This window comes from Lonchura striata, chromosome 2 (assembly GCF_050655825.1).
Source record: "Lonchura striata isolate lonStrDom1 chromosome 2, ASM5065582v1, whole genome shotgun sequence".
NCBI lineage: Eukaryota > Metazoa > Chordata > Aves > Passeriformes > Estrildidae > Lonchura > Lonchura striata.
The window spans coordinates 38,465,927-38,479,581 of NC_140704.1; the positions used below are offsets into that span (position 1 = coordinate 38,465,927).

Below are 13,655 nucleotides of genomic sequence, written 5' to 3' on the forward strand. Positions count from 1 at the left end.
GGTGACAGCTGTGCCAGTGAGCCCTGTGTCCATGCATCAGTGAATTTCTTTTTGAGGCAGATAATGGCAAGGGTTTTAAACAAACAATGTAGTCTTTAGCCTTTGACAGTTTCCATACCTCTGCCAAAAGTTAATGCCACTGTTCTTACACTGTGGTCAAGTATTGTCACTTTTCTATTATGCACTAGGTCTTTGTGAGCTGTTTGATATTACTAATCCTAAATTGAATCTAAGCAGTATCATACTTGAAGCTGACTTGCATCATCCTCATTCAGTCCTTTTATAGTAAATCAATGTTAATGTGTAAAAGTTAGACATGCACAGCTCTTTTACTTTGTTAATTGAATTATGAAAAGCTTAAAAGGAAAGCTTAACACGTCATTGTTAAAGCCTACTGATGTCTTACAAAGATGTTGCACTCTCAATATGGCAGTATTACTTGTTTGCAGTGATAGCTCTAATTGGAAACCCAATAGGATACAAGAGATTTCTACGACTATTACTAATGATAATATATTTTTTTAAGTCTGTGGGAGTTTTTTATTGACAGTCCCTTGGGCTGAAGCTGGAAATAAAATGCGAAATGTTGAAATATTTCTCAGTGCCTCAGAGGGCTGTATTCAGTGCTAATCGCACATCACATTTCTTGAGTGCTGAAGTGCTCTCTGTTGGCAGTTCTGGTGATATAAATTCCAACAGTAAATCGGTGCTAACGAAGTTCAAGTACCTGTTCCCGTTCAGTAGCTCCACCTTTAGGGGAGGGATGGGGGGGAGGATGATTGCCAGCACAACCTGCAGTAATGACAGTGTGTCAGTAGGTTGCTAATAGGTACATAAAGATGTGATTCCTTGGAACAGAGACTAAGGGTGCTCCAGAGAGTCCTTTTCAGTAAGTTTGCACAGTTATTTGGTGTCTTTCCAGAGCCAGAGCTTCCCTCAAAATACAGCACTTTTCCAGTCTAACGCACAAGTGGTAGCTGGAGAATACTGAGTGCCCAAATATATGGACCTGCATAAGACAGGGACAAGTCATTAAGGTGGAGTGGGATACCAGGAGTGTTCAGGATGGAATGGCTTTTACTTTAATTTAATACTGATCTTGAGCTGTGTGGGGTTTTGTGTTCTGGAGAGAAAAATCTTTCCCTTGTGGCTGGTGCATCATTTGCAGAGAATCTATCTACTGCTTTCTTACATGCTTTCCTTTCCCTAGAAGCATGCTTTTTGTCATAATTTCACCATTGTTGAATTATCTAGCACCAACATATTGTGAAATTTTATTAGGTTAATCTGGAAAAAAAATGTTAGGTTTGATAACAGAATTAATTCTGTTTCTCTCTCCTGATTCCCCTGCTGTCAAGAATATGTTCACCAGTACTGGGAAGAGCAGGGGGGAAAAAAATGCCTCTGATCTCTGTTTACAATTTATGTTCTTGCAATTGTATTTCTGCTTGTAACATTGTTATTAACACTTAGTGATTACTCTAGTTCCCTGCATGTTAATCAAATGCACATTGTCATATGTATATTGAATTTATTGTATTGCCTTCCCTCTCAAGTGATACTGCTCTGCGATTATAATAGTATGAAAAGAGCCTGGTTTTTGCCTTCTGTCTTAGAGGAGCCTTGTTAAAAGAAGGAGGAAAGAAGAGCAAGGCTAGATTTAATTGTATTAGGAATGTTAAGATCCATCCCCTTCAGAACAAGGGGAGAAGAGATTTCTGAAACCATGGTACATCCATGATTGAAAAAGCTGTGTCAGCACCTCCTGTTATGCAAATATTTTTCCAGCTCTGGCATCTTACAAACAAAATACTGCCATAGCAGTACAGAAGGGAAGAGCCAGCAAAGGAGTCCTACACCATTAATGGCTTTATAGGTTGAGCTGTACTTAGGAATTCTTGGTGACATATGGCACTCTACTGACATAGACATTTGATCTCTGCAACACCTTTAGTTTGTACTGCTTGTAGTGAGCTGCTGGCAGGTTAGGCAGAATATCAAATAAGCAGGGCTAATTTGAGAAAGTGCTGTTTTAACTTGGCACAGTGATTTTAATTCCCCCTAAAAAAATGCAGTTCCACAATGCAAGCAATATCAACAGGGTAAGATCATGTGGCCTCATCTTAGAAATCAGTGCAGTAGAATGATAAAAGTGTAGAAAATTTTGACATTTAATAGCAGCATCATTAATTTGGCTTCCTTCCATTATACTATGAGCCTTTGTTTAACAATAATGCAGGATATATTTTAATTTTGAAGAACACATAAGATTAATAAAATTAACGTATATCCTTAATTTGTTTTGTATGGTCTTTAATGTGGTACAGTTCTAATAAGACTGAGATGGAAGAGACATTTCTGAAATACAGTAGGAAATAGTTATTTTAAACTTAGTTATTGTATTGTATTGATGGTGTAGTATGTTTAGGAGTAGTTCTGGGCAATGCTGCTCTTGTAACTGTCAAGGGAGAGAAAATGGAAATCATACCCCACCTCTAGTTTCTCAGCTTTGCTAAACAGTCTGGAACACTGATAAGTTCAGGCAAGATGTCTGAGTGTTTGAAAGCATTCAGTATTGTTTTAAACCCTGTCTCTACTTCAGGTGGTGTATGAATAGTAACACTGAAATATTTCTTCCATATCATACTTGGCAAATGTTAGAAGTCATATTTATTTGAGCTCTGGTAGTATTTCTAAATTATTTTGTTTTTTATCTCTTAGTGCTGGCCCCAAAGGTGATAACATCTACGAATGGAGATCAACCATTCTAGGACCTCCAGGTTCAGTCTATGAGGGAGGTGTTTTCTTCCTTGACATCACATTTACCCCAGAATATCCCTTCAAGCCTCCAAAGGTAAGAGACCTGTAGCTAACATCTTAAGTCATGAGTGCTAAACATGGGTAGCATGCAGTGTTAATGGAGCACAGCCCATTTGAAAGCCACTCTTCTTAAGAAAAAACTTAAGCTCAGTTTGAACATTACAGGACTTTCTATTAGCTAATGTTAACAGCTCTTCCAGTCCTCTTGATAATTATCCTAGAGCTTGTTTTCTTTCTTCCTGCTTCTGTTTATAAGAAGTCCTAAGCATTTAGTGCAAGCATTGAGACAAGACTGAGAAACTGAAAAGTAAGTAAACTTGAGAAGATGAGAAATGCTACACACTTATTTCTAAAATAACTCAGGTACTGTAAGCATAAGCTACATGTGTTTTGGCCACCAAAGTAGTATTTAATTTTTCAGTTTTGTTGGACACTTGTGTTGTTCACCTATTTGTACAGTACCAAACTTTCTGTAGGTGTGTTATATTTGTGAAGCTCTTACATTCCAGTGTTGTTGTGTTCCAGTGCTCTGAGGCAAATGTGCAAGTGAATGTTATCCAGTAGTTCCAATATGTGGCCACAGGAAAAGTGTTGGGTTACAAGAGGAGCTTGTATACACTTGGTGTTTGTCTTGTATCTGAAGGCATTTATGTGCATGCTTAACTTTCTACTTAAAAGTTGTTTGATCAATGAGATAAATGCCAATGACTGCTCCATCTTTCAGACTTTGGTGTAGTCTGCAGCAGAAAGGACTTCTTCAGGCCATCAGTCCATTTCAACAGAGCAATGCTAATTGTTTACACAAAACAAATTAATAAAAGCTTGCCAAATTAAGGAAACTGATTGCCTGTTCTTGTTCACATAATTTCAGGGTTTCTGGTAGTACCAACAGGTCCTTAAATTCTACCTCTAAGATAGGGCTCTGATTGACATACAGCATGGTCTACCTTAGGACATCTCTAGTGCTTTTCTGCTGACATTTTTCCATCTCTTTTTGGAGACTCTCTGGCAACAGGTGGTTCTCATGTCAGAATTTACTTCACTTTAGAGTAGTTTGTTTGTTTGTTGTTTATTTCAGTTTGGGGTTTGTTTTTTTCCTTTTATTTGCTGAATATTTTGTTGTCCAGCCAACTGCATGCAATTTATTATGTTGTGAGCCCAGTAAGCATTTAAAAGAGGGATCTTTTGCTTTTCCATGTGTGCTTTGTTACACCTTTGCTTTCTATGGTACAGGTCAGGAGCATTTATCAATCCAGGCTTGTTCAGACTCATCTTAGAATCCTGGAAGGGTTTGGGTTGGAAGGGGCCTTAAAGATCATCTAGTTCCAACCTCCTTACTGTGGGAAGATATGCCTTCCACTAGACCACGTTGCTGGAAGCTCTATCTAACATGGCCTTGAACATTTCCAGGGATGGAGCATTCACAAACTCTTCTGAGCAACCTGTTCCAGTGCCTCACCATTCTCACAATCTAAGGAAATCCCTTAGATTTCCTCTTCATAGCTCATCTAAATTAACTCTTTTTCATTTTAAGACCGTGACTCCTTGTCCATGCCCTTGTAAAAAGTCCCTCTCTAGCTCTACTGTGGGCCCTTTTAGGTATTGGAAGGCCGCTCTAAAGTCTCTCTAGAACCTTCTCTTCTCCAGGCTGAACAAGCCAAACTCTCTCAATCTCTCTTCATAGGAGAGGTGCTCCAGCCTTTTGATTGTCTTGATGGCCCTCTTCTGACCTCCCTCCAACAGGTCCATGTCTTTCTCATGTTGGGGGCTCCAGAGCTGGATTCGGTGCTTCAGGTGGGGTCTCACAAGTGCTTGTGATTGCCAGACACAGGGGTAAGGACCTTGCACATGGCTCATTGAACTTCATGAGTTCACAGGCCCGCCTCTCTCTATTCCTCCTAGGCTACCTGTCCTTGCTTCCACTTTCTGTACAGCTCCTTTGTGTTTGAGTTTGTCCAGGAGCTCCTTGTTCATCCATGCAGGCCTCTTCCCCTCCTCTGACAGATGGATCCCATCAGTGCCCAGCAGACCTGGTTTCCCAAAGCAAGTCCCATGGTCTAAGTAGCCAAACCCCTGTCTGTGGCACCAGTCCCATAACCATTTGTTGGTTTGCTAGATTTGACTAGCCCATTTGAACCCTTTCCCTTTGACCCAGGAGGATTGATGAAAAAACTGCCCATGCTCCAGAGTCCTTTCCTGTTAGTCCCAGGACTGCCTTATTTGGCTTTAGTGTCTTTTCTGATACAATGGGTGTTTCCAGTCTCAGAGCAGCAGAGTGGTTCTGAGGGGACACCTCAGTCTTTGGGAGGAAATCTCTTCCTGCAGATCCCCCTCCCTTCCCTGTGTGCTGATGGGAGTTTCTGGCTGTATGGCTATAGGATGTGGGTCCAGTGTAGTTTGGAAACAGCTGTCTATCTCCTTCTCCGCAGCCCTGATGCCACACATGTTCTCACTGCCTCCTACAGCTCAGCCAGCTGCTGCAGGAGGTTTTCCATCTGGGCAACACCTTTTGCAGGTAGGCCTGCTGGCTGTCCTGCTCAGGAGAAAGGTCTTGACACTGCCTGCAGTCTGAGATCCACTCTGCAGCCTCTCCCTTCTGCAGCTCCACCTAGGCAGAAGTGTCTGCATGGGCAGGGTAGATGGTGCAAATGCCCCAGCCAGAGTTGCAGCCCTTCCTCTTAGATGTGTTCCCACCATGCTGCTTCGAGGCTCAAGTAGGATGCCTTGCAAGACCACACTGCCAGAACTATAGACAGCCCTATATGCCAGGTTCCCTCATGCAGAACCAAGTACACAGTTATGTCATTCCAGCTCAGCCCTGCTTTCTGCTCCTTGCTTCTGACTGGGATCGCTTTGCCTTTATCTTTGCATCTAAACCCTCACCCAGATGAAGAGAAGGGTGGAATTAAAGCACCAAACAGATAGGCACCACTTACTGAGCCCTTAAAAGATGAGTTTAGTGGTGATTCACTGTATTGGAGCAGTTTAATTTAAACGGAGTCTTTTTTCTAGCAAAGTCGAAGTCAGTTTACAAACCACATGTAGGCATGGAAATAAAATCCAGGTAACTTCAGGCTCATTGAGATGATATATAGGAGAAAGCATGGTGGTACTATAATAGAACACACTTTTTCTACTTGGACACTTCAGGTTGAAATGAAGAACCATCCTTTGAGAATCAAAGCTGCTCCTGTATTAAAATCTAGTGTTAATCAGTGGTAATGTGGAAAACATGATTATCATATTGCTCCTGTTTTATTCCTGCTATTTTGTTTATTTCAGACTTTCCAACTCCTTGCAGTAGAGAGTAAATACTGTCTGTGGATCATGGTTAAGTGGTAGGCTAATGTAGTTACAGTAGCCTTCCTGCAAGTGCCTTTTAGGGCAAGAAATAAAGAAACAGCTAGTTGAAACAAAATCCAGCGTATATCACTTTGATAATGAGCACTAACAGAACAGTAAAGTCATTTTAAAATAGATTAGAATGTCATTTTAAAAGATTTGATTTCTGAAAAGATGAAGCTCAGTAAGGAAAAAGGACTAGCAATCCTAGAATCTTCCTTGGTAAGCCCTGTAAGACCAGTGGAAGAAAACCTCTGTGAGTCTTTGGTAACTCCTTTGAGGACAGTTCCTGCTGTGGTGGGCTGCCCAATGGTGAAGTGCTTATAGTTGAACACATTTCATAACCTGAAACTGAAATGTCATTAAAGGATTTACTTTCTTAAATAAAATTAGGTGAAAATGGTCATCCTGGCAAGCTTCCAAGCCCTTAGGAGTATGTGTGAGAGAGGTGTTGAGGCATAAACACTGACAAATGCTGTGTGATTGATGAGCACCTTAGAGATGTGTGATATACAGGTGTAGCCTTTGAGGACTGGGTCTAGCTCCAGCTGAGGGCTTGATTCAGTATGGTGCAGATGCTTTTGGAGAGGATGTTCCTGTAGGAGAGCCAAAAGACTGCTAGAAGTAATATTTAGATTCCCGTGAGGATATTAAGAGGGACTGCACTACTGTGCTTGAGGATGGAGAAATGAAAGATCTTAAAATTTGACTTGGAAATGCGTTGCATGGTACAAGGAACTTCAGTGGGAGAAATCTGATACAGGGACAGATACTCTCATCTCCTAAATATGTATAATGGAGTTCTTTTGCATTTAATTGAGCATTCTATACAACACCTTGAAAATGTTGGTGTTAATGTCTTCTGCTTTTTATGTTTTTTCATTTTTGTGTTGCATTCTGGTTTTGTCTGTGTTTTAGACAGCAAATGAGTCAGGCACGTGCTGGGTGTGCCTGGATTTAGGAGAATCCAGCAAACAAGTATAATTAGAATTTAAGAGTTCAGTATTTGTACTATTAAAATGCACATTTTCCCAAGAGTTACGTTATAGCTGGGTTAGATTTCATTTACTGAGGTGAAAACAGTAACTTGTGTTGACCTGGTGTGTGTGCTTTGATCATTTGTATTAATAACCTCTAACCACTTCCTTCCACCCACTCCTATTCTGCTGCTTGTGTAAATTAACCTCTGCTATCACTTCAGGGTAAGGTTGAGATTAGATTCTTTTATGTCTTTTCAAAAGCTGTGCTTAACTTCATGTAGTTACTGCATTAATGTAATCTCAGGTGGGACATTTCCAAATTGTTCAGTTACACTATATTTTTCTGCTATTCCACATGCTGTTCTCTTCACTACCTTCCAAGTAACTCAGTTTCTTTTGATTTTGGTCTGAATGTACTAGGTTGATGTGAGATTTTTTTTTTTCTCCTTTAGGGTGTAATGAGCATTTTCTTTAAATATTTTTGTTTGTTTTCAAATGGGCTTCCAGTTTCTCCCTCTTCCAGCTCCATTTGGTTTCTCTGCACTGCTGGCTTTTGTGCCATCAGCTAAAATCATAAATGGCAAACAGCTGGACTGTAAGTGTCAGACACCATCCTAGTTCTGAGTTGCTGCTAAAGTGAAAACAAATTTAGATTTTTTTTTCCACAGTGCTTGGTAGAGTTCCTCTCACTGGTGAAAACTGCTCTTAGTGCCATGGATATATCCCTTAAGGATTGTATCTTAAGGTGTGTTAAGGAACCAGGCTGTTCTGCAAGTATACGGGAGTCTTCTTTCATTTTCAATTTCCCCTCCTTCATGAAAAGTAATTTAAAAATAAATCTTACTCTTAAAGGCAAACAGCATTCATGCCTTGTTATCAGTTATTAGTCAACCGGACTGAGAAACTGTCTATAGAGTATTTAGCTTTTGTGCTGCGAATCAGGATTAACAACTTTCTGTGTTTACAAATTAGAACTGTTGACCTATGTTAGTTTGGTCCTTATTGTATCAACTTGGAAATAGTCCATGTTTTCCCTTCTGGAAGTGTTTAAACTGTCAAAATGGTTACCTCACTTACAGTTAGAAACCTTTTTGGAAGGAGACCAAAGGTGCAGGTCAGACACAGAAATACTGAGCAGGGCTGGGCTGTGGGAGAGCCTGGAACCCGAGGCAGAGCCATTGCCAGCAGCTGCAAATGCCACAAATGTGTTTTGCCCTGAACAGTGTGGGCTGGGGCAGGTACAGCAGAGGCAGATCCGCCCTCTGCTCAGGCTGCTGCACGTGGACTTCCACATGACTGCAGAGAGTAATTGCTGCCTTTCCTCCGAAGATTAGATGATCTGGGAAGCAAAGGTCATTTAGGCTTCTTGTCTGCTATACCTCTAAGGCTCCCTAGGTAGAAAGCATCAGGAGTTCTTGGTTTTGGAGTGGCAGCTTTTTGCAGAAGGTGTGGGAGGGTAACACGTCTTTGCTCTCTTGCAGTCATTTTGCTATTTCCCCCATAATGTGCAAACGTGCAGGGATTTGGGGTTTCCTTTGTTTGCTTCCTGTTTTAATCCAAAATCCAAGCAGCTCACAAGAAATAAGCGTAAAATCTCCCCAAGCATGCAGTGTGGGTGTCTCCTGTGTGACAAGTAACCGCTTTTGGAAGTCCAAAAATAGCCCATGTGCTCTGTGCATTGGGAGCATTCTTGGAAACACTGCATGGATTCAGTACACAGGGACATGCCAGTCACCAGAGTTCTGTAGCTGTCACCCCACCCTGTGCCTGCTCCCCAAGCCTGTGAGAGCAAGGGTCACAGAAAAATTTTTTGCATCAGAAAGGCAGTAGAAAAAATGAGGATTGACTGGCAAGTTTTATGTGTGGGCTGGTCCCATCTCTAGAGAAAGCACTGGTGTGTTCTTGTCATACCACACACTTACCAAGTGTGTTCTGCAAATATTTCTGTGACCTATAAATAGACAATAAAATTTCTAGGTGTGGATAGCTGACAGATTTTGAGGATTTAGGACATGAACTCACCAGCCTTTATTCATGCTCATAATCCTAATCCATGCAAATTGCACCAAATTAGTGGTTGCTGTTCACTCAGTGAGTCGGAGTAAGGCCTCTGTGCAGGTCCCATGGTGTTCTGAGCACAGCTCCTGGTGCTTGTGTTTCCCTTTTGGATAACTTCTGCGGCAAGCTGCCTAGCTCAGTCATATCATGAAAATAAGTAAATCTAACTTCCCCCATTGCTGAGCCTCTTAGAAATGATGGAAGCTGTGATTCCAAGCGCCTGTCTGGAGGATTTTATAAATCCTTGGGAGTCTAGAGGGAGAAAAATGCTGATGTTAAGGCCCTGGCCCTTTCGTCACTGGGAACAAAAAGACAAAAATTACTTAAAAAAAAAAAAGAAAAAAGTGGGAAAAAGAAATTAAACCCACCACGAGCTGGGTTTTGCGTGACCGTGGGAGTTGGCTCCCGAGGCTGTCACTCGTTCGTGTTCCAAGTCCGGCTGTTTCCCGTTTCCGCCGCGAGAGGGCGGCGGCGGCCCGGGGAGCCCGGCGGGTCAGCCCGGCCCGGCGCCGCTTCGCTCCCGCGCCCGTCCCTTCCCGTCCCTTCCCGTCCCGTCCCTTCCCTTCCCTTCCCTTCCCTTCCCTTCCCTTCCCTTCCCTTCCCTTCCCTTCCCTTCCCTTCCCTTCCCTTCCCTTCCCTTCCCTTCCCTTCCCTTCCCGGCGGCACCCGGCACGCCGCTCACACCCCTCTCTTGCAGGTCACGTTCCGGACAAGGATCTACCACTGTAACATTAACAGCCAAGGCGTCATCTGCCTGGACATCTTAAAGGACAACTGGAGTCCAGCGTTAACCATTTCTAAAGTTCTCCTCTCCATCTGCTCCCTCCTCACAGACTGTAACCCCGGTAAGTCCACCTGCCGCCTTGAGTTCCTCCCAGCACCTAAATAACGTGGCGCTCCTCATTCCATTGGTATGGCCAGCTCAGCTCATGCCTCCGGTGGAGCGCATTTCCCTCTCCAGGGCAGTCAGAGGTGGTGGAGGGAGATAGACCTTCCCAGCCTGAAAACCTTTTACTTTCCATCATCCATTTAAAACAAGGGGCCAACTATGCCACAAGTGGTCATCACTGCTGCTCTAACCCACCTGATGTCCACACAAGTTAAGAGGAATATGTTTTCGCTTCCAAAGTCATTTTACAGGTTGCATTTTTATATGTCTAAAGAGGAGAGAAAGGCCAGATTTCACCGTGTACTAAACTTGTTGTACTAAACCCCTTTTTGAAATTTTATCTTTCCTAGAAGGCAGCTTTACAAGTACACTTAGCATGAGTATCTCAGGCACCCTTGGAAGGAATAAAATAAACCTGAAATGCATGACTTGGTGAAAGCCCTCAGTAATGCAAAATATGATTGATTGTTGTGTCTTAAACTTCTTAAAACTTTATTGGCATTTCACGCTATTAAATTACAGATTAGTACATCGCCATAAATGCACAAAATCAGAGAAGACACAGATTTATCAATTCAGTATGTTTAGACTGTTACAGTGTACCTTACCCATGTGTTTGCCTTGTATGAAATTCACATTTCATCTTTATTTAAAAGCTTTTATTGGGTAACTTGTCTGAAATAAGCGGTGTGTTTCCTTTTCAGCTGACCCCCTGGTTGGAAGCATTGCCACTCAGTATATGACTAACAGAGCAGAGCATGACAGAATGGCCAGACAATGGACCAAAAGATACGCTACATAAATTGGATTTTCATCAAACTCTTACATTATTTGTCTGTGATGGAAAGAGCTGCTTATGATTTTGAAGGGGTGGGGGGTGGGAGGGTGCTGGTAAAGAGTAGGGTATTTCTATAACAGATTTTATTCAGTCTTTTATTTCCTAAGATTTTGTTGTTGTAACTTAAGGTATCTTGCTACAGTAGACGGCTAGGATTTGGAATAGCATACTTTAAGACTGTAATTAGTTCAGCAATATTAGCTCACATATAGTACCGAGAAGAATGTAAACTTCTTAGACTTCTTTGGTTTTCAGTTTGCTTGCAATATGTAAAAGATTAAAACAGCTTAATTTTGTACAGGTACATAGGTTGACATTTATGTAAAAGTCCTTTCAAGACTCTACACACTGTTTTCACTTTTTGTTTGGGTTTGAGGGATTTATTTTGTTCTAGGTTGGTTTTTTTTTTTGTTTTTTTTTTTTTGGTTTTGTTTTGTTTTGTTTTTTGGTTTTTTTTGTAAAAAGATGTTTGGATTGTTTTTCCCTATGGAGGGCACATTGGTATTTAACAAATCCTTTTTAAAGACTGTCATCTCATGATCTGTGATATGGAGAGGTGGATATATGGCCTCATATATGAAATGAGAAGTAGTTAATGTATTATTTTATAAGCCAATCTATCTTTGTGAAAATAATAAAGGGTTTAATCAGGACTTATGGTAACCTGTAGTGAAATACCTTAAGCTGTTAACTGTAAGGTGTGGAATAGGAGTCACTCAGTGGATTGGTTGTATGTTGTGGGCTACTTAAGTCTGCATTTGTTACTGTGCTAATAAAAAGATGTTTAAAAAAAAAAAAAAAGTGAAGAAGAAAAGATTTCTGCTTAGTCCCTTGCTTTGTCATTTTCCCAGAATGGTGTCTCTGTATGCTTTAGAGAATGTATGCTGTGGTTAAGGACAAGGGAGATCTGCACAGGCTGCTGCTGTTTTAGGAAGACAATTCTAGACAAACATACAATGAATGTCAGCATAAGACCTTCACAACTGTTCATTAAGTGTTGTGCAGGGACCTGGCCATGAGGAGGTAACTTGCCACAGCATCCACGATGGTTACTTTTTAGCTTAAGTTTTCACAGCCTTGCCTCTGCAGGACTGGCATATTTGAAAGTACTAGAAAAGTATAAGCCATCTGGAAGGGAAAGAGACAGTAAGTAAAAGGAAGAAAATAATGTCTTGATGCTTTTCCGGTGGAGTAGTCTATTCACACTTGGAAGAGAAGGAATCGTGTCCTGGTAAGGTAGCAGACAACACCGTAAAGGAGTATCTGTACATCCTTTAACTACCTGTAAAGATTATCTCCTAGAGACATAGTGTTTGCATTGAGGTGTGTAGCAACAGGGCAGTTAATTGTGGATATGGCATTTCTGACCACTCCCTTAAGGTAAAGGCCGGAAGCACAGATTCATTTTTCACGGTGAGTGCTTCACCTTGCAACATTCTTGTGAGTGCTGGGTGGTCACCTGTACTCTCAGACTTGGATTGGTACTTTAAAATAAATTCTGGATGTATTTCATTTACATACTTCTCTTCCTATCTAGATACAGAGCAAATCTAACTTAGTTCAAAGTAATCTGTTAATTAGAGGTGTCCTTTTCTTCGCTAGGTGGGTAGCAGCACCGTACCCTCATCGGCTGAACTGCCAACATGTGACACAGTGCATGTTTGGTGTATGAGCTCCCTCAGCTGTTTACCTGTTTGGTCCATAGCTACATCACACTAAGAGCACCTCTGGTAATCTTTCTTTCTCCTCTACTGAGTAAAGAGATAAATGGCTTAATCTCAGTAGTTTTTTTGCCAGCTTCTTGCTTTATGCCACCAGGACATGTCAGATAAACTGTTGTAATTGGTGGGGGTGACTGATTTGTACAGTGTTTATTCAGCAGGGTAGAGGCAGAGAAAGATGGTTTAGTTTACTAATTTGTTTTTCTTCTTTATAGTATTTTTTCTCCATTATCTTGTGAAGGGACTCTGGTTTTGCAGAAGGTAAGTGATCCCAGTGACCTAGAACAGGGTTTGAGTCAGTGGAACAGGAAGAACAAAATAGGTATTCTGCCCATTAGCTACTATGTTATACTCTGTACTTTGCTTATTTACCCTGTGTAAAACTCTACTACAGCAAGTTTCATTTTTACTCAGTACCAACCACCATGTGCATATCATTTGCAGAGGAGACACTAGATTTTGCATCACTTCTCAGAAAACACTGTGATATTTAGAAAAACATCATAATAAGTTTATGAAAGAAAACAGTGGGTGGTGATTTTTTTTATATGAATGCCTCAAATTATCTAAACTCTAAATTTAGCCAAATCAAAGAAAATGTGTTTGCCTTTATGTAGCCTATTTGGAAAAATGGCCTTAGTAATTTAGAAGATACTGTTTCTTTTGCCTGTCTTAAAACACTGTCAAGTCCTAGGAGTCCAGTGGAGCGAGTGAGCAAGATACACTTGCACTGCACAGCTCTGGCAGCCTACAGGTGACATCAGTCTTGGCAGAAGAATTGGCACCAAGTGTGCAGCACGCAGAGCTGGACAGGAACTAGTCATCCTCATTCTTTCCATCTCCAGGCATTTTAAGTTAATTCTGACTTGTCAACCTGCACTCCCTTGGCTCAAGGGTAGGTTTAGTACTGTGCTGTTAGTAGACATCTTCACTTATTTTGATTGATCCAAGGATGATGCAAGTCCCTTCCAGAAGGGTTGTGCAGACTGAAGAAGAGGAACATAACT

The 13,655-nt window shown here is 41.3% G+C and overlaps 1 protein-coding gene across 7 annotated transcripts in view; it reads left to right on the forward strand.

The window, feature by feature from the left end:
- LOC110474598 (ubiquitin-conjugating enzyme E2 E1) overlaps positions 1-11,578 on the forward strand; it is a 45,286-nt gene extending 33,708 nt beyond the window's left edge. For all 7 annotated transcript variants that reach the window (XM_085573195.1, XM_085573198.1, XM_085573194.1 and 4 more), the window contains 3 exons: positions 2,722-2,854; positions 9,898-10,045; positions 10,794-11,578. In XM_085573195.1, coding sequence (XP_085429321.1) covers positions 2,722-2,854; positions 9,898-10,045; positions 10,794-10,891 — 379 coding nt within the window. In that variant the 3' untranslated portion in view covers positions 10,892-11,578. The remainder of the gene's footprint in view (positions 1-2,721; positions 2,855-9,897; positions 10,046-10,793) is intronic.
- The last annotated feature ends 2,077 nt before the right edge of the window (positions 11,579-13,655 follow it).